Genomic DNA, 19,727 nt, shown 5'->3' with positions numbered 1-19,727 from the left:
AGATACTGAAGTTTAAATTACTTTAGGCAATATTACTTATTGAAAAGTAATAATGCTTTTCCAACCATTAGTGAGGACCATGGATAGGATAAAGCAGGCTCTGGTAATTGGTCAGGAATGGAGAAGATGAGTGAGGACCCTTGTGGTGTGATGGTACAGGATCTTGTCAAATGGGTGCCTCCTTTACTAGCCTATTTATACTAATAGTTTCTTAATTTCTGTAAGACAAGCCTTGTGTGTGTGTACAATTTAAACACAGTCTTTGAAAATCAGTAAACCATGTTTAGTCTCTCCAAATACAATGTTTGGGTTTTTTGTATCCCTCTCACAGACAAGTATTTAGAACACATTGATATTTACCCAGGTGTGAAGTGACTTTATTTACTCAAGTCTTAGAGAGGTATATTCCTTTTCTAAGTATGTTTGTACTCCATTGTCTACCCAGTTTCTGCTAATAACAGAAAACCTCTGGAAACCGCACATTTTAAGAAAAAATGCTCAGTGTTTTCCTAAGGTTAATTGTCAGTTGTCTTCATCAGATCCTATATGAGAAATATGTCATTCACATTTTTCTGTGTATACAAAGTATCTGACATCACCATTATAGTCATGATTTTTCTTACAATTTTGTTTTTAATTATAGATTCGACAACCATTTCCTCCGCCTGTTGGTTGGACAGTCACTGAAGCCCCTACAACACAAGTTACTATTGAAACTCATCCTGTTCAAGAAACTACATTTCATGTGCCCCCTTCACACCAAAATGTATCACATCACCATGGGAATAACTCTCACCATCATCACCACCATCATCACCACCACCACCATGGACAAGTCCTGGGTAGCCGGACGAGGCCTAGAGTCTACAATTCTCCGTCAAATAGCTCCTCCACCCAGGATTCAATGGACGTTGGTCATAGTCACCACTCCATGACATCCTTGTCTTCCTCAACTACTTCTTCCTCAACATCTTCCTCTTCTACTGGCAACCAAGGCAATCAGGCCTACCAGAATCGCCCTGTGGCTGCTAACACCTTGGACTTTGGACAGAATGGAACTTTGGATGTTAATTTAACAGTCTATTCTAATCCCCGCCAAGAGACTGGCATTGCTGGACATCCAACGTACCAATATTCTGCTAATACAGGCCCTGCTCATTATGTTACGGAAGGACATCTGACAATGAGACAAGGAATTGATAGAGAAGAGTCTCCCATGACAGGAGTTTGTGTTCAGCAAAGTCCTGTGGCTAGCTCGTGACTAAATTGAAAATAGGTTTGTTTGTGTGTTTGTATTTTTTTATTGGGTTTTTTTTTTTTCTTTTTTTTTTTTTTTCTTTGTTTATTTTTTAGAAGTGGTGTTTTTTTCCTTTTTCTCAAAAAGTGCAAAAGCTGCTTTAAACAGAAGGAGAGATAAACACATTTAGCCGCTACAACAGGGAAAAGCTGACTATTTTTTTAAACTTGAAATGATTGCAAAGGGACAATGAAGTGAAACTATTTTTATTTTTTTAAAGAGCTGTGTCCACACCCACCTTATTGGATAGCTCAAAGGTATCACCTCTCCTTTTGCTTCCCCATTTAATGCTGTACATTCTTATCACAGTTGTTTTATAAAAGTATATATATATGTATTTGTATATACATATATATTTATATATTTTAACCATAGTAAGTTATACTGAACATAGTTGCCAACATGATAAAACAGCATTATCAAAAATGCTCTCCTTTTAAGTCCTTTTTGGGGCTAAATGTTTCCAAAACCTGGGCACAGACATGCAGTACTTTAAGGAAGAGGGGCCTTCAACCTTGTAAACATACAAACCATTGTTAACAATCTAAAGGGACGGTTAAATTGTGGTTGTAATGCAGAGTCAACATTCTAAGTGTCGATAATCAGAATCTCCTAGTCTGAATCTGCGAATCAAAGCAGCAGTTAAATGGGATTTCATTGGTCTTCCCATTTTGAAGACCAGTCAGCTACATCTGAAATTCGACATGTCCCATTATTAAAGTGCACTGAGAAGCAATCAACAGGTCATTCGTGGCCAATCCTGGGAAGGTCAAGTGGTGGTCTTTGGGATAACCTTTGGCCTTATGGATTTGGACTCTAAGTTAGAAGAGCCTTCCATTTCAGATGCAATCACTTTTGGACATGCTTTTTCAGACAGTCTTTAATGCTGAAAACACAGAATGGGGTAATTCAAGAGGCCTTTCTTTTAAATAGACTTTTGTGACCCACTAATTGTAGAGTTTTGCAAGGTCACTTTGCGTGTGTCATAAAGCTGACTTCCTTAATGGTTGAAGGTCACAGAAGTAGTGGTTTGCGTTTGTTGGAAATAGCTACACCTGTGTCCCTTCCTGCTTTTTTTTTTATTTACCCCCCTAACTTTTTTTTTTTCTTTCTTCCTTCCTTCCTTTCTTTCTTTCTTTCTTTCTCTCTTATTTTTCTTTTTTTTCTCGGCACGTGGTTTTGCCACCATTACTTCTGCACAAAGATGTCTTCTGTTCATCTTGAACGTTTTTAAAAAAAAAAATGCAGAATTTTATGTGACTGCTTATTTTTGCCTCACAATTATGCTGTGAATTTTACAAAAAAATATTTTCCTTTTTTGATAATTTATTGTACCAAAGCTGTTTTTATAGCACATAGATGTCTGTAACCAATAATGTAGCAGTTCTGCACTTTGGCACAAGGTGTAACTAGACAGTTTTTAAATGTCAGTTGAAAATTATAACTGTATTATTGCTTATACAAAACTGGAACTGTTGCTTGACTCCTAGCTAAAACTTTACAGAAATCTGCTCAGATTATTCAAATACCACAGCATATTATTCTCACATATTTAGCTTTATTAATGTGGGGTTCCTATATTGTAAAGAAATTCAAAATATACATATATATTCTAAAGCTTTTTATCAGTTAGTCATCTTTGGTTAAGAGACACAAAATCGAAGGAACATTTCTGACAGGATAAAGATGCTTAACATTCTGCTGTATGTAAAGCTAAAAGACTTTGGAAAATGTAGGCTGTTATTTTAAGGTGCCTCATTTTAGTCATATTCTGCCTTAGCCAATTTTGCAGTTGCAAATGATACACCCTCATTGGCCTACAAAATTAACTATACGTGAAATGAAGAATAAAATTTATTTTTCTATATTGTTCAACTAAATTGTTGTTTCCCATGATAATAAAACTTGATAAATATATCAAATTATTTTTCCACATATTAACTCAATCACGCACTTATATTATTGCATTATGGGTAGAAATTCAAGTCTAACTGACCTTTAAACCATATTGTTTTTAATACATTACTTTGTCTCCCTTTTAAATCAACTGTTTTCTGTTTGTTTGGTTTTTTTTTTGGGGGGGGGGGGTTATGCTGAGTTTTTAAATTGGTATGTGTGATGTATTTATTTAGCTGACCCTATTCAGAAATTCCAATTTTAATTGCTTTTTTTATTTTTTACCATCCTTTTGGCAAATGCTCAATTTTATAGACTTATTTTATTTATTAAAAGAAAGTAAAATCAGTAAATTGGGGGTGGGGGGATCTTTTACCTACCCATATTTTCTGCTTATGTTACAGTCCAGTTTTGTGTGCTTTACTACACAGCTTGGTTACAGGACGTCTGTGCATTGTAAACAAACAGCATGGAAAAAGGTTATATACCTGTGTTCAGATTGTAAGACCTAGTCCGGACTTGCTGTGTATATTGTACGTTAAATGAAAAAGAAAAGCCCTTTGTATTATAGTCATGCAGTCTTATGTATGATAAACAGTTGAATAATTTCTGCTCAGACTCTTTACTTTGCTATTTTTAATTTATAAAAATAGAAACCTTGAAATTTGCATTTTTCTATGCAGTTAAATTATTTTCTGCAACTTGTTTTTATTTCTGTAGTCTAAAGCTCTAGTGAAACTTGAGTTTCAAACAGCATGTTTCCAAAATGATTTCAAATTTGAGTTTATTTTCCATAGTGTTTTGTATTCACAACTGGAACTAATGTTCTCTCATTATAGTAAATACATTTTTATTTATTTTTTTATTTTTTTTTTAAACATTTTGCAGAGTTTTGCTATATCATTTAAGTTACTCACAAATGCCTTTAACTATATTCACTCAGTGAACTGCTGGATGCATTTTTATGGCAAATTGTTATCCAGTAAGAATGTTAAGAACCCAACTATTATTATCTCTTATAATGCTGGCTAGATTATAGGAAGCTTTGCCTTTAACTTGCCTTACTTGAAGTGAAGGTGGCATTAGTTACCTAACACTGGGTGGCAGATTACAGCAGATGTAATCTGTCACACAAATCCGATATATATTTGTATGAAATACTAAATATACACAGCATATATTTTGCTCATCAAAAGGGCAAATCCAAAATACTATATAACTTTGTGTGTATTAAACTCAAAGCCAGCTTTAGTTCCATGATGTTGTATCAACTGATTTTTATTTGCTTACTGTAAAGACAATTAAAAATTAGATCAATTTATTTAACTGAGCACCAAACGTTTGACTGCCTCCAGAAACCTCTACCTTTCTTCAACAAATGTAATAACATACATTTAGAGTTTCCACCTCCAATTGCGATTTTGTGTTAAGACTTGGTTGTCATGTGCGTCATAGTTAAGTACTTTCATTTTTAACTTTCCCTTTTTTTTATTCTTTTTTTTCTTCTTCCGTTTTTTTTTTGTTTGTTTTTTTTTGGCATGTTCTGGTGCCCGTTTATAGGATTTTTTATTTCTAAGCATCATTAAAAAGCATCACAAAAGTACATTTGTATTCCCTTGAATGGAACTGAATGGCAGTTATTTTGCCATTTGAAAGTGGCATATTTTTGTATTCTTAACTGTAGATTTAAGGATTACTTTCACCACAAAATGTATTTTGTCATACTCCCTTTTAATCTGTATATAAATGCAGCTTAATAAATAAGTGTACAGTTTACTCCTCAACGGTGTTTTCTTCACTACTCCTTGACCTCTTAAAGCAAGGACATAACATGGAAAGTAGAATGATGTCATTTTGTCACAAGTACTGATGTCTATATAAGTTGAAAATACCGTATTGCATTGTTTATAAATGATAAAGAATAAATTAACAACAAAATGACATCAGCTGCCCTTCCATGAAATGCTATGGTTCAAACTGCCTGAGGAAGAGATAGCAGTGACCAAAACACATTGGTAATTTCTACTATTTTTTGAAGATAGAAGCAGATTGTTTTTTATTTGTAATGAAACATGGGTTTGAGAACAAGAAGATATGCCAGTGATCCGAGTGTAAAAACCAACACTATTAAAATAAATTTTCTGCATTCATTTCTCTTTCTACATTTGCCACAGTCAACTACTTAATATTGTCATATGTGGTTTAATGAGACTCCGTAATAAAAACACACATTAAGGCCTTGCTTTTTACATCAAGAACACTGTAATCTTAATAATTTGGAAATCCAATGTTTTCATTTGTCTGAACTTCTGGGTGAAAACCCCCCTCAGTAATCTTCCAATTTTCTATGGAGGCTACTACTTTTGAAACAGAAACATTTGAGGGTAGGTGATTCAAGTAGGTTCTATCTGCATTGTAATGTGTATTATTTGTATGTTTGTTATTCTCTATCCATGTGCTCTCTTTATTTAGGCTCAGAAGTGCATAGATGCAATGAAACTCTTCTTCCACCCAGTTTTTGAAGTTTCTGCTTGAAGAAGGCTGCTTTTCATTTGACCTCTGCTGCTTTGCTTTCTCTCCCTGTTCCATTCATGTGATTTGCAAGAGTTTTAACATGCCTTCTGTTGCCTCAGTGCGCAAGGCAATTGTTTGTTTCTTTCATAAATTGGATAGAGTCCATTATCAGTTACGCATGGGATTCAACTCCTGTCCACTAGGAGGAGGCATAGATTCCCAAAACATTGAAGAGCACTTAATCCCTCCCACCTCACTGGTATCCCAGTCTGATATTTGCCTCCTAGGAGAGACTGATTTGAGGCCCATTTTCCCACTGAGAGAGTTGCTACTGAGATAGGGGAGATTAGAGTATGGTGCAGTGACACAATTAGTCTTGGTGAAGGAGTTAGTCAAAAGCCTGCCACAGGTTTTGCGAGGACTGGACCCTTAGCCTACTCCATGGGTTTTCAAGATACTCCTCACTTATATCCTTTGCTGCAAATGTACTCGGCACTGGATGACCCATCTATTGAAAGCAGTAATTTCTGCAGCTGGTGAGCATGGGATTGGGTGCTTGACAGGAAAGTATGTTTCTTTTACAAGATATGACAAGTCCACAGATTTCATCCTTACTTGTGGGATTACACCTCCTGGTCAGCAGGAAGTGGCAAAGAGCACCACAGCAGAGCTGTATATATAGCTCCTCCCTTCCCTCCCACCCCAGTCATTCTCTTTGCCTGTGTTAGTGATAGGAAGAGGTAAAGTGAGGTGTAGTTATAGATTCTTCAATCAAGTGTTTATTATTTTTAAATGGTGCCAGTGAGTACTATTTTTCTCAGGGTGGAGCATCAGATATTTCAGCAATGGGAATTGTGGAGTTTTTGTTCTACTTTATCACTCACTCCCTATGTTGGTGCTGCCCTGCTGATGGTCTTATAAGATGTCACATAAGGCCCTATTTGTCCCCACAGATCTACAGGACGTGATGTAAAGAGTCCTCTTATCGTGGGGGACAAGTTCAGATCAGCACTACGGTATGTACAGTCTTTTTGTTTTCTGTTGAATGCATGGCTCAGAACAGACTGGACGTTAGCTGCTGCAGAATACGTGGGGTAACTAACTTGTACATTATGTGTTATTTCCCTACCTGGTTTCCCTTATAACAGATGCTGTGTATAAACAGTGGGTTGGTGTTATCTGGGTAAAGTCAGTGGGTTGGTGTATGTGACCCGTTTGCACTAACAAGAACGATGGCAATAGCAGTAAAAGACTATATAGTCAGGCTGACACTGGAGATGTAAATGAGGGTTGTTAATCCTCTTTTTATATGTGGCATGGTAATTGGGGATCACATTGGCTTATGGCAATAAACTGTGGAGATCGGGTTTACCCGACATTGATTTTTTCTTACGGCGCCTTTTTCTGTATGTATAATGCCCACGAAGGGCGGGGCTACGTTCGCAAGCTGGATGCACACTTGTTATTACGATCCTGTACACAGAGGGCTCCGGTTGCTTCCTAGGTCCGCTTGATTTAACTTAAAAGAGCTAGATCAGCAAGCGGACTTAGGTAGTGGTTGCTTGAGGCAGCTGTTTGGTGAGGTAGGCGCCACAGCAGAGCTGTGGCTTGGTGCAGGGGTTAATTTTAGCTTTAATACAAAAGTGACTATATTAACCTAAGAGATATATTTATTGGGTTTAGCAACTGCTTATTGTTTGTTTGTTCCCATTTTTTGCAGTAAAAAACTATTGTTTCCAAATTGCAATACAAATTTGTCTTTTTAAAATTTAAAGGCACATTTTTATCATGACTGAATTACTGGAACAGACTTGTTCCATGTGCTTAGCTGCCAATGTGGAACCCCCTCTTACATTTTGTCCCTCCTGTACTGAGAGGGCTTTACAATTTAAAGAACAAATTTTCATTAATGAAAAACAGAATTTATGCTTACCTAATAAATTACTTTCTCTTGCGGTGTATCCAGTCCACGGATTCATCCTTACTTGTGGGATATTCTCATTCCCTACAGGAAGTGGCAAAGAGAGCACACAGCAAATCTGTCCATATAGCTCCCCCTCTGGCTCCGCCCCCCAGTCATTCGACCGACGGTTAGGAGAAAAGGGAGAAACCATAGGGTGCAGTGGTGACTGTAGTTTAAAAAAAAATATTTAACCTGACTTAATTGCCAGGGCGGGCCGTGGACTGGATACACCGCAAGAGAAAGTAATTTATCAGGTAAGCATAAATTCTGTTTTCTCTTGCAAGGTGTATCCAGTCCACGGATTCATCCTTACTTGTGGGATACCAATACCAAAGCTTTAGGACACGGATGAAGGGAGGGAACAAGTCAGGTAACCTAAACGGAAGGCACCACTGCTTGCAAAACCTTTCTCTCAAAAATAGCCTCCGAAGAAGCAAAAGTATCGAATTTGTAAAATTTGGCAAAAGTATGCAGTGAAGACCAAGTCGCTGCCTTACAAATCTGTTCAACAGAAGCCTCATTCTTGAAAGCCCATGTGGAAGCCACAGCTCTGGTGGAATGAGCTGTAATTCGTTCAGGAGGCTGCTGCCCAGCAGTCTCATAAGCCAATCGGATGATGCTTTTCAACCAGAAGGAAAGAGAGGTAGCAGTCGCTTTCTGACCTCTCCTCTTACCGGAATAGACAACAAACAAAGATGATGTTTGTCTGAAATCCTTAGTTGCTTGTAAATAGAATTTCAAAGCACGAACCACATCAAGATTGTGTAAAAGCCGTTCCTTCTTAGAAGCTGGATTAGGACACAGGGAAGGAACAACGATTTCCTGGTTAATGTTCTTATTAGAAACAACTTTAGGAAGAAAACCAGGTTTGGTACGCAAAACTACCTTATCTGCATGGAACACCAGATAGGGTGAATTACACTGCAAAGCAGACAATTCTGAAACTCTTCGAGCAGAAGATATAGCTACCAAAATCAAAACTTTCCAAGATAATAACTTAATATCTATGGAATGTAAAGGTTCAAACGGAACACCTTGAAGAACTGAAAGAACTAAATTTAGACTCCATGGAGGAGCCACAGGTTTATAGACAGGTTTGATTCTGACTAAAGCCTGTGCAAACGCTTGAACATCTGGTACTTCTGCCAGACGCTTGTGTAAAAGGATAGACAGAGCGGATATCTGTCCCTTTAAGGAACTAGCTGACAAACCTTTCTCCAATCCTTGGAGAAAAGACAATATCCTTGGAATCCTAATCTTACTCCAGGAGTAACCCTTGGATTCACACCAACAAAGATATTTAACACCACATTTACTTTACCCTCCCGTGGAGATGCTACTTGTTAGAGCAGCAAAGAGAATGACTGGGGGGCGGAGCCAGAGGGGGAGCTATATGGACAGCTTTGCTGTGTGCTCTCTTTGCCACTTCCTGTAGGGAATGAGAATATCCCACAAGTAAGGATGAATCCGTGGACTGGATACACCTTGCAAGAGAAATAACTCTAAGGATGCTTCTCAGCTTGATGAGACTCAGGGTATGCCGCAACTTTCTCCCCAAGCGTCACAGCCTTTAACACCTGCTCAGGCGTCATCAACTGCATCCACCTCATTTACGTTGCAGGATATGGCGGCACTTATGTCATCTACTCTTACAGAAGTTTTGTCTAAGTTGCCAGTGTTGCAAGGCAAACGTAGAAGAAGAGCGGACCAGGTGGTCCAGGCGACTTCTGACTCCTTGTTGGCGATCTCCGATGTAAACTCCCAGGGCTCTGAAGTGGGAGGCAGGGAGACTCTGTCTGAAGGGGAATTGTCTGATTCAGGTAGTGCATTACCCCAGACAGATTCAGAGGTAATGTCCTTCAGATTTAAGCTTGAACACCTCCGTCTGTTGTTGCGGGAGGTTTTGCTGACTCTAGATGATTGTGACTATTGTGGTCCCACCAGAGAAATTGTGTAAGATGCACAAATACTTAGAAGTTCCTTCTTATTCTGATGTTTTTCCAGTTCCTAAGAGAATTTCGGATATTATTACACGGGAATGGGAAAGACCGGGTATTCCATTTTCACCTTCCCCTACCTTTTAAGAAGATGTACCCTATAGCTGACACTGTTCGGGATTCTTGGCAGACAGTCCCTAAGGTGGAAGGAGCTATATCTACCCTGGCTAAGCGTACATCTATTCCTATTGAGGACAGTTGTGCTTTCAAAGACCCTATGGACAAGAAATTGGAAGGTCTTCTAAAAAGCTATTTATTCATCAAGGGTTTCTATTGCAACTGACGGCCTGCATTGTCCCGGTTACAACTGCGGCCGCATTCTGGTTTGATGCCTTAGAATAATCTCTTAAGACTGAGACTTCTTTAGAGGAAACATTGGATAGAATTAAGGCCCTTAAGCTTGCGAATTCTTTTGTTACAGATGCCGCTTTCCAGATCGCCAAATTGGCGGCTAAAAATGCAGGATTTTCTATTTTAGCATGCAGAGCCTTATGGTTAAAATCTTGGTCTGCGGATGTGTCCTCTAAATCTAAGCTTTTGGCTATTCCTTTCAAAGGTAAAACCCTATTCAGGCCTGACTTGAAAGAGATCATTTCTGACATTACGGGTGGTAAGGGTCATCTCCTACCTCAGGATAAGAATTCTAAGCAGAGGGGTAGACAGAGTAATTTTCGTTCCTTTCGAAATTTCAAGGGAGTCCCCTCTGCCTCTTCCGCTAAACAGGAAGGGAATTTTGCACAAGCCAAGTCCGTCTGGAGACCTAACCAGGCTTGGAACAAGGGTAAACAACCCAAGAAGCCCGCTGCTGCTCCCTTGACAGCATGAAGGGGCGGCCCCCGATCCGGGACCGGATCTAGTAGAGGGGGCAGACTTTCTCTCTTTGTCCAGGCTTGGATAAGAGACGTTCAGGATCCTCGGACACTAGAAATCGTGTCTCAAAGGTATCAGCTGGAGTTAAAAATTTCCTTTCCAAGGGGAAGGTTCCTTCTTTCACAATTGTCTGTAGACCAGATAAAAAGAGGCATTCTTACGTTGTGTAAAAGACCTCTCCACTATGGGAGTAATTTGTCCCGTTCCAATTCTGGAACAGGGGCAGGGGTTTTGCTCAAATCTTTTCGTGGTTCCCAAAAAAGAGGGAACGTTCCGACCCATTTTAGATCTCAAGAGTCTCAAGTTTCTAAGAGTCCCATCCTTCAAGATGGAGACTATTCGGACAATTCTTCCATTGATCCAGGAGGGTCAATATATGACTACCGTGGATTTAAAGGATGCATACCTTCGCATTCCTATCCACAAAGATCATCACCAGTTCCTAAGGTTTGCCTTTCTGGACAAACATTTTCAGTTTGTGGCTCTGCCCTTTGGGTTGGCCAGGGCACCCAGGATCTTCACAAAGGTTCTAGGGTCTCTGCTGGCGTTTCTCAGACCGCGGGGCATTGCAGTGGCTCCGTATCTGGACGATATTCTGATCCAGGCGTAGTCTTATCAACTGACAAAGTCTCATACCGACATGGTTCTGTCCTTTCTAAGGACTCACAGGTGGAAGGTGAATCTAGAAAAGAGTTCACTAACTCCACAGACAAGGGTTAATTTCCTGGGAACTCTAATAGATTCTGTATCCATGAAAATCTTCTTGATGGAGGTCAGAAAGTTGAAGATTCTGAATACATGCCGAGCCCTTCAGTCCAATCCTCGGCCATCAGTGGCTCAGTGCATGGAGGTAATTGGATTGATGGTGGCGGCAATGGACATCATTCCGTTTGCTCGTTTTCATCTCAGACCTCTACAACTGAGCATGCTCAGGCAGTGGAATGGAGATTATGCAAATTTGTCTCCTCAGATAGATCTGGATCAGGAGACAAGAGACTCTCTTCTTTGATGGTTGTCACAGGATCATCTGTCCCAAGGGACGTGCTTCCGCAGACCTTCATGGGTGATGGTGACAACGGACGCCAGTCTACTAGGTTGGGGTGCAGTCTGGAATTCCGTGAAGGCTCATGGTGTGTGGACTCAGTCGGAGTCTCTACTTCCAATCAATATTCTGGAGTTAAGAGCGATATTCAATGCACTCCAGGCTTGGCCTCAGTTGGCTTCGTCCAAATTTATCCGGTTCCAGTCGGACAACATCACGACTGTGGCTTACATCAATCATCAGGGAGGAACAAGGAGTTCCTTAGCGATGACAGAGGTTTCCAAGATAATTCGGTGGGCTCACTCTTGTTATCTGTCAGCAATATACATCCCAGGAGTGGACAACTGGGAAGCAGACTTTCTGAGCAGACAGACGTTTCATCCGGGGGAATGGGAACTCCATCCGGAGGTCTTTGCTGCTCTGATTCTCAGGTGGGGCAGACCGGAATTGGATCTGATGGCGTCTCGTCAGAATGCCAAGCTCCCAAGATATAGATCCAGAACTGATAGACGCCTTGGCAGTGCCTTGGTCGTTCAGCCTAGCTTATGTGTTTCCACCGTTTGCTCTCCTTCCCCGGGTAATTGCTCGGATCAAACAGGAGAGTGCTTCAGTGATTCTAATCGCTCCTGCGTGGTTGCGCAGGACTTGGTATGAGGATCTGGTGGACATGTTCTCTCTGCCACCGTGGAAGCTTCCATTGAGGCAGGACCTTCTCATTCAGGGACCCTTACTTCTCCTGAATCTAGTTTCTCTGTAGCTAACTGCTTGAAGATTGAACGCTTGATTTTATCTAAGCGAGAGTTCTCTGATTCGGTCATTGATACCTTGATTCAGGCACGTAAGCCTGTTACTAGAAAGATCTACCATAAGATATGGCGTAAATACCTTTATTGGTGCGAATATAAGGGCTACTCATGGAGTAGGGTTAGGATTCCCAGGATTTTGGCTTTTCTCCAAGAAGGATTGGAGAAAGGGTTGTCGGCAAGTTCCTTAAAGGGACAGATTTCTGCTTTGTCTATTCTGTTACACAAACGTCTGTCAGATGTTCCAGACGTTCAATCTTTTTGTCAGGCTCTAACTAGAATCAGGCCTGTGTTTAAACCAATTGCTCCTCCATGGAGTTTGAATTTAGTTCTTAATGTTCTTCAAGGGGTTCCGTTTGAACCTATGCATTCCATAGATATTAAGTTTTATTTTTGGTTGCTATTTCTTCTGCTCGCAGAGTTTCTGAGCTTTCAGCTTTACAATGTGATTCTCCTTATCTTATTTTCCATTCTGATAAGGTGGTCTTACGTACGAAACCTGGTTTCCTTCCTAAGGTTGTTTCTAATAAGAATATTAATCAGGAAATTGTTGTTCCTTCCTTGTGTCCAAACCCTTCTTCTAAGAAGGAGCGTCTGTTACATAACTTGGACGTGGTTCGTGCCCTGAAGTTTTACTTGCAGGCGACTAAGGATTTCCGTCAATCATCTTCATTATTTGTTGTTTGTTTCTGGAAAGCGTAGGGGCCAGAAAGCTACGGCTACCTCTTTCTTTTTGGCTGAAGAGTATCATCCGTCTTGCTTATGAGACTGCTGGACAGCAGCCTCCTGAAAGAATTACGGCTCATTCCACTAGGGCTGTGGCTTCCTCATGGGCATTTAAAAACGATGCTTCTGTTGAACAGATTTGCAAGGCTGCAACTTGGTAGTCTCTTCATACTTTTTCCAAATTTGATACTTTTGCCTCGTCAGAGGCTGTTTTTGGGAGAAAGGTTCTTCAAGCAGTGGTGCCTTCCGTTTAGGTTCCTGTCTTGTCCCTCCCTTTTCATCCGTGTCCTATAGCTTTGGTATTGTATCTCACAAGTAAGGGTGAAATCCGTGGACTCGTCATATCTTGTAAAAGAAAAGGAAATTAATGCTTACCTGATAAATTTATTTATTTTACGATATGACGAGTCCACGGCCCGCCCTGTCAATTTTCCAGACAGGTTTTTATTTTTGTTAAACTTCAGTCACTTCTGCACCTTGGCTTTTCCTTTCTCTTCCTAACTTCGGTCGAATGACTGGAGTGGGAGGGAAGGGAGGAGCTATATATACAGCTCTGCTGTGGTGCTCTTTGCCACTTCCTGCTGACCAGGAGGCGTAATCCTACAAGTAAGGATGAAATCCGTGGACTCGTCATATCGTAAAAGAAATTTATCAGGTAAGCATACATTTCCTTTTTTTTTTTTTTTTTTTTGCCACTCGCATAACCCACGGGCTATTAGCAGGTACATTTGCAATGTCACATCATTGCCAGGAATGTAAGTATAGCAGACATTCTCAGACTAGAATCTATCTAATATTATGGTCCTTGTGTTTCTTGAGACTGTTAGGGGCGGTGGGGACCTCTGTGTAGCGTGCACACTTTAAGTTGTCTTCAAATAATATCAATCAGGAGATTGTTGCTCCTTTCTCTTGAACCTTTAGGACTAGGGCAGAAAGTAGACTTCATAATGTGGATGTAGTTAGATCTTTAAAATTTTACCTGCAGGCTATGAAGGATTTTAGACGATATTCTAATTTGTTAATTTCTCGGTTCCACACAAAGGTCAGAGGGCCTTTATTGTTGTTATCTTCTTGGCTAAAACTTCTGATTCACAAGGCAGGTAAGAATCTTCCAATGCAGCCTGACCAGTCTAATGCTGTTATTGCTTCTAAAGGTATAATAAATAGATTATTGGGGGGGAAGTCTGACTACACCAAGTATGTTCAGTAATCACAAATAGTGTCATGAAATATATGTGGTGATAGGATAAATACTATGTGCACTTAGAAGGAAAAAAACAAATTATAGTGTCCTTAGAGCACAAAGTATAAAAGAGTAAAAATAGTGTGTAAAATTACACTAAGTGAACAATAATGCAAAACAACAGTGATGATGATATAAAAAATAAATGAAAAATAAGGAACAAAGAAGGTTAATATAGTGAAAATGGGCTGCTCCTCTTCACGGAAAAGAACGTCTCACACAGCAAGATGGCAGAAGTGATCTATAAGTTGAGAGAAAGAAGGTGCCCAATAGTGAATTGCGTTTAGCGGTCTTAGAAACTCGAAACAGTAATTAGATGTACTCTAACGATCTGGCACTCGATAGTTCAAGGCAAGCTGAATCATCAGCCGTCCAGCCGACCCACACTCCGGTATCCACGATGGTAGGAAGACGACACAGGAGGCATCAAACTCTGAGCAATGGAAGGTAATCTAGCACTCAATAGTGCAAAAGAAAGCAGACTGGAACATCAAGGTTGCCTGGCTGGCTCACACCACAGTATCCACGGTAGAAGGCGTAAAATTTGGAGTGGAGAACTGAGCAATGGGTTCTCAAACAGTATGAAGCATCAAACACTTGAAAAAGAAGATAATCACTCAAAAAGTTTAAGTAAAAAACAACAAATAAATAAAATTCACAACACGTTTCTCAGTATAAAACCTGTTTCATGAGGTGATAATGTGTATATATTTGAAATAAACTTAAATACTTTTTGGCGTCGGTGTGGTTGCCTGTATCAGCATCTAAAATCACGCATTGGATTGAGTTAAAATCCGACTAATTGAGGGCAAGCTAATAATATACCCTAATATAATAGGCCATATGTTAATTCTTATAGGGAAACACAGGACAAGAAAGTAGAAAACGTGAAAAATTGCATGTATTGACCTTAGGAAAATTACCCCAGTCATTCTTTGCCTTTCGTCACGTTAGGAGGTGGCAGAGAAGTGTCAGAAGATTCGGAGAGTCCTGAAAAAGGATATCTGCCCTTCGAGATAGGACTGGAGTTTTAAGTAGTCATGTCAACCTCTCAGTGAGATGAAAGTTAGAGTCTGGAGATGCAGGGAAAGTTTTTCTGTGAAACCATCCAGACTACTGCTAACCGCTCCTAAGCAATTAGTGTTGGCAAGTTTCACTGGCTGCTTTCTCTCACTCAAGTCCAAGTTAGGAGCGCTGCCATAAAGATAGTTGTGTAACTAACTGTTAAAGAGCCAGGAGACCGGCAACTTGCATTGCTGTGTATTAGGGTATGCTCTTGGCTAAGCCTTTTCCAACAGTTTTATACAGCATAAACTTCAATACCCTTATGCACATACTCTATTCAAGTACTATTTTACGTTTGCAGGAAGTGTACAACTTATTTAGCAGGGAGTGGGGTCAATGCAGCACAACAAAATGTGTACGACACAAAGCAGCAGCGTGAGCAAACAGCCGTCAAAAGTGTGTATCAAAGTCTGTATAAAAAGAAACAGCTTCACAGCTGAACTCACGTCCCTTCAGTAACTGCTTTTCTCCTTGGCTATGAGCAGCAGATCCGTCCAGCTCACTCGGTATCCTCCTGTGGCGTCCGTTTACAGCACCGAGTCCGCCTGCCTCCAGACCTCCTCTTTCTCCTAGTAATGAATACTGCTGTGCAGCCAGTCTTGTTGTTTACCACTCTCCCATAGGTTCCACTAAGGTGACCCGTGCTCTCACCATGGCCAAATGGTATAGAATTAAATGAAAGAGTGGAGCACCGAGTCCAAATAGTGGATATAAAAACAACTTTATTGGAAAACACACATGTTCAGGGACCAATGTCCCCGGGGTAAAACTGAATTGTATAGGTAAAAAAGATTAGGCTAACATGTTTTGGCACCCACGCCGTAATCTTAGCCACATGTGACATGTAAGATTCAGTCCTATCTGAATAATGAAAGTTTATTTTATACTAGACTGTCCCTTTAAGACCATCCTGGGAGATTGTGACTACAACGCATGCCTATCTGGATAGGGAGCTGTTTGGGGTGCCAGGAATGCACAGGGGTTGTGGACTCAGGAGGAGTCCTCCCTCCCGATCAATATTTTGGAACTATGGGCAAACTTCAAGGCCTTGAAGGCTTTTGGCCACTTCTGGGTTCATCCCAGTTTATCAGATTCCAATCAGACAATATAACCTCTGTGGCTTACATCAACCATCAGAGGGGAACGAGAAGTTCCTTGGCGATGAAGGAAGTATCTCAGATTCTGGAGTGGGCGGAGGCCCACAGCTGTTCGCTGTCAGTGATCCACATTCCGGGTGTGAACTGGGAGGCGGATTTTCTCAGCAGGCAATCCTTCCATCCAGGGGAATGGTCTCTCCATCCCAAGGTGTTTGCAGAGATATGCAGCAAGTGGGGGACGCCAGAGATAGATCTCATGGTGTCCCATCTCAATACAAAGCTACCCAGGTACGGGTTGAGGGATCCCCAAGCAGATCTGATAGATGCACTAGTAGTGCCCTGGAAGTTCAAACTCATATCTTTTTCATCTATTCCCGCTTCCTCGAGTGGTGGCCCACATCAAGCAGGAGCGGGTATCAGTAATCCTGATTGCGCCATCGTGGGCGCAAAGGACGTGGTTCCCGGATCTAGTGGGGATGTCCTCATCTCCGTGGAAGTAACCGTGTCGTAGAGACCTGCTAATACAAGGTTAATTTCTTCATCAGAATCTAGATTCTCTGAGGCTGACTGCATGGAGATTGAATGCTTAGTCTTAGGCAAGAGAGGTTTCTCTGAGAGTGTCATTGATACTCTTATTCAAGCTTGTAAACCAGTTACTCAGTGTATCTACCACAAGGTGTGGAGGACCTACTTATTCTGGTGTGAACAGCGTGGTTTTTCCTGGCACAGAGTTAAGGTTGCCAGGATCTTATCTTTTCTCCAGGATGGGCTGGAGAAGGGCCTTTATGCTAGTTCCCTGAAGGGACTGAATTTGGCCCTGTCGGTTTTATTGCACAAGAGACTGGTTGAGCTTTCAGACATGCAGTCCTTTAAGGCTCTGATTAGGATCAGACCTGTGTTTAGATCTGGAGCTCCTCCTTGGAGCCTAAATCTTGTTCTTCGGGTTTTGCAACAGGTACCGTTTAAGCCTCTACATTCTGTTGATATTAAATGGTTATCTTGGAAGGTTCTCTTTTCTCTTGTAAGATGTATCAAGTCCACGGATTCATCCTTACTTGTGGGATATTCTCCTCCCCTACAGGAAATGGCAGAGAGCACCCACAGCAGAGCTGCCTATATAGCTCCCCCCTTAGCTCCACCCCCAGTCATTCTCTTTGCCTGCTCTAAGTAACTAGGAAGTGCAGAGCGAGTGTGGTGACAAAAATGTTAGTTTTTTATTTCTCAAGCAAAAGTTTGTTATTTTAAATGGTGCCGGTGTGTACTATTTACTCTTTGGCAGAAAAAGAGATGAAGATTTCTGCAAGGAGGATTATGATCTTAGCACTTTGTAACTAAGATCCATTGTTGTTCTCACAAGGGCTGAAGAGTACAGGAAAACTTCAGTTGGGGGAACGGTTTGCATGCTAAGCTGCATATGAGGTATGTTCAGTCTATGTTTTTCTAGACAGACTGTGTTTATTCTAGAAAAGGCTGGCAATATCCGCATGGGGAAAGGGTAAGCTGTTTTCAGACACTTGGAATAGGAATTTCAGCTTACTTGAAGGGCTCATTTGTTTTTTGTTTGTTCAGTAAATGATGCAATTAACGTTTTTTGAAGGGGTCATTGTGGCTTGTGTTAGGGTTTTTTAACCCACATAGTTAATTAAGAGACACTCGGGTGTTTTTCTAATAGGCCTCAAAACATTGAGTGAGGTGGGAGGGGCCTATTTTCGTGCCTCAGTTGCGCAGTTTCTTTTCTTTAAGAGTCATCCAACTGCGTTTCTAGAGGTTCCTGCTATGTTTGAGGGCTGTAAAGGAGGTTTTTTCCCCACAAATCGTTCTGAAGGGTAGGTAGGCGCCACAGCAGAGCTGTGGCAAGGTGCTGAAAGTCTTTTTTACCGGTTTTGCCATTAAGGGGTTAATTGTTTATTTGCATAGTTGTGCAAAGTTACTAAGGCTGTAAGATACTACTGTAAAAATTTTGTTAAGTTTACTGCTTTTTTACACTGTTTTGCAGAACTTGTGCAGCTTTTTTTCTCTTATAGGCAAAGTACCGTTTTATTTCTAAGACATTACTAGCCTGTTTAACATGTCTGATACCAAGGAAACTCCTTGTTCAATATGTTTGGAAGCCATTGTGGAACCCCCTCTTAGAATGTGTCCCAAATGTACTGATATGTCTATAAATTATAAAGAACATATATTAGCACTTAAAGATAGAGCAACAGATTCTCAGTCAGAAGTAAATGAGGGTTCGCCATCTAGCTCTCCCCAAGTGTCACAATCAGTAACCACCGCACAAGTGACGCCAAGTACCTCTAGTGTGTCACATTCATTTACTTTACAAGACATGGCCACAGTTATAAATACAACCCTCACTGAGGTTTTATCCAAACTGCCTGGTTTACAAGGAAAGCGGGACAGCTCTGGGTTAAGGAAAAATGCTGAGCCGTCTCACGCTTTAGTAGCCGTTTCTGATATGCCCTCACAATGCTCTGAAGGGGCGAGGGATTTGTTATCTGAGGGAGAAATTTCTGATTCAGGAAAGACGCTTCCTCAGACAGATTCTGATATGACGGCCTTTAAATTTAAACTTGAACACCTCCGCTTATTGCTTAGGGAGGTATTAGCAACTCTAGATGATTGTGACCCTATAGTGGTCCCAGAGAAATTGTGTAAAATGGATAGATACTTAGAGGTTCCTGTTTACACTGATGTTTTTCCAGTCCCTAAGAGGATTGTGAATATTATTGCTAAGGAGTGGGATAGACCAGGTATTCCGTTCACTCCCCCTCCTGATTTTAAGAAAATGTTTCCCATATCTGACACCATAAGGGACTCATGGCAGACAGTTCCTAAGGTGGAGGGAGCTATTTCTACTCTGTCTAAGCGTACAACTATACCTATCGAAGACAGTTGTGCTTTCAAAGATCCTATGGATAGAAAATTAGAGGGTCTCTTGAAGAAAATTTTTGTTCATCAAGGTTTTTCTCTCCAACCTATTGCGTGCATTGTTCCTGTAACGATTGCAGCTGCTTTCTGGTTTGAGGCTCTAGAGGAGGCTCTTCAAATGGAGACTCCATTAGAGGAGATTATGGACAGAATTAAGGCCCTTAAGTTGGCTAATTCTTTTATTACAGATGCCACATTTCAACTGGCTAAATTAGCGGCAAATAATTCAGGTTTTGCCATTTTAGCACGCAGGGCGTTATGGCTTAAGTCCTGGTCTGCTGAT

General features: G+C 40.7%; 1 protein-coding gene across 2 annotated transcripts in view; it reads left to right on the top strand.

The window, feature by feature from the left end:
• Window positions 1–19,727, top strand: part of DYRK1A (dual specificity tyrosine phosphorylation regulated kinase 1A) — an 833,667-nt gene that overhangs the window by 541,706 nt on the left and 272,234 nt on the right. Inside the window, exon 13 of one of the 2 annotated variants that reach the window (XR_008401316.1) lies at window positions 644–1,276. Coding sequence is in view for 1 of the 2 variants with exons in the window: in XM_053705933.1 (XP_053561908.1) it covers window positions 644–1,261 (618 nt within the window). In the remaining variant the exon portion in view is untranslated. Of the gene's footprint in view, window positions 1–643; window positions 5,344–19,727 lie in introns of those variants that run through there. The other variant, XM_053705933.1, reaches the window with a different exon arrangement.

Source organism: Bombina bombina, chromosome 3 (genome assembly GCF_027579735.1).
Source record: "Bombina bombina isolate aBomBom1 chromosome 3, aBomBom1.pri, whole genome shotgun sequence".
Lineage (NCBI taxonomy): Eukaryota > Metazoa > Chordata > Amphibia > Anura > Bombinatoridae > Bombina > Bombina bombina.
The sequence above is the reverse complement of the archived record's forward strand: the minus strand, read 5'-3'. Positions and strand labels throughout refer to the sequence as shown.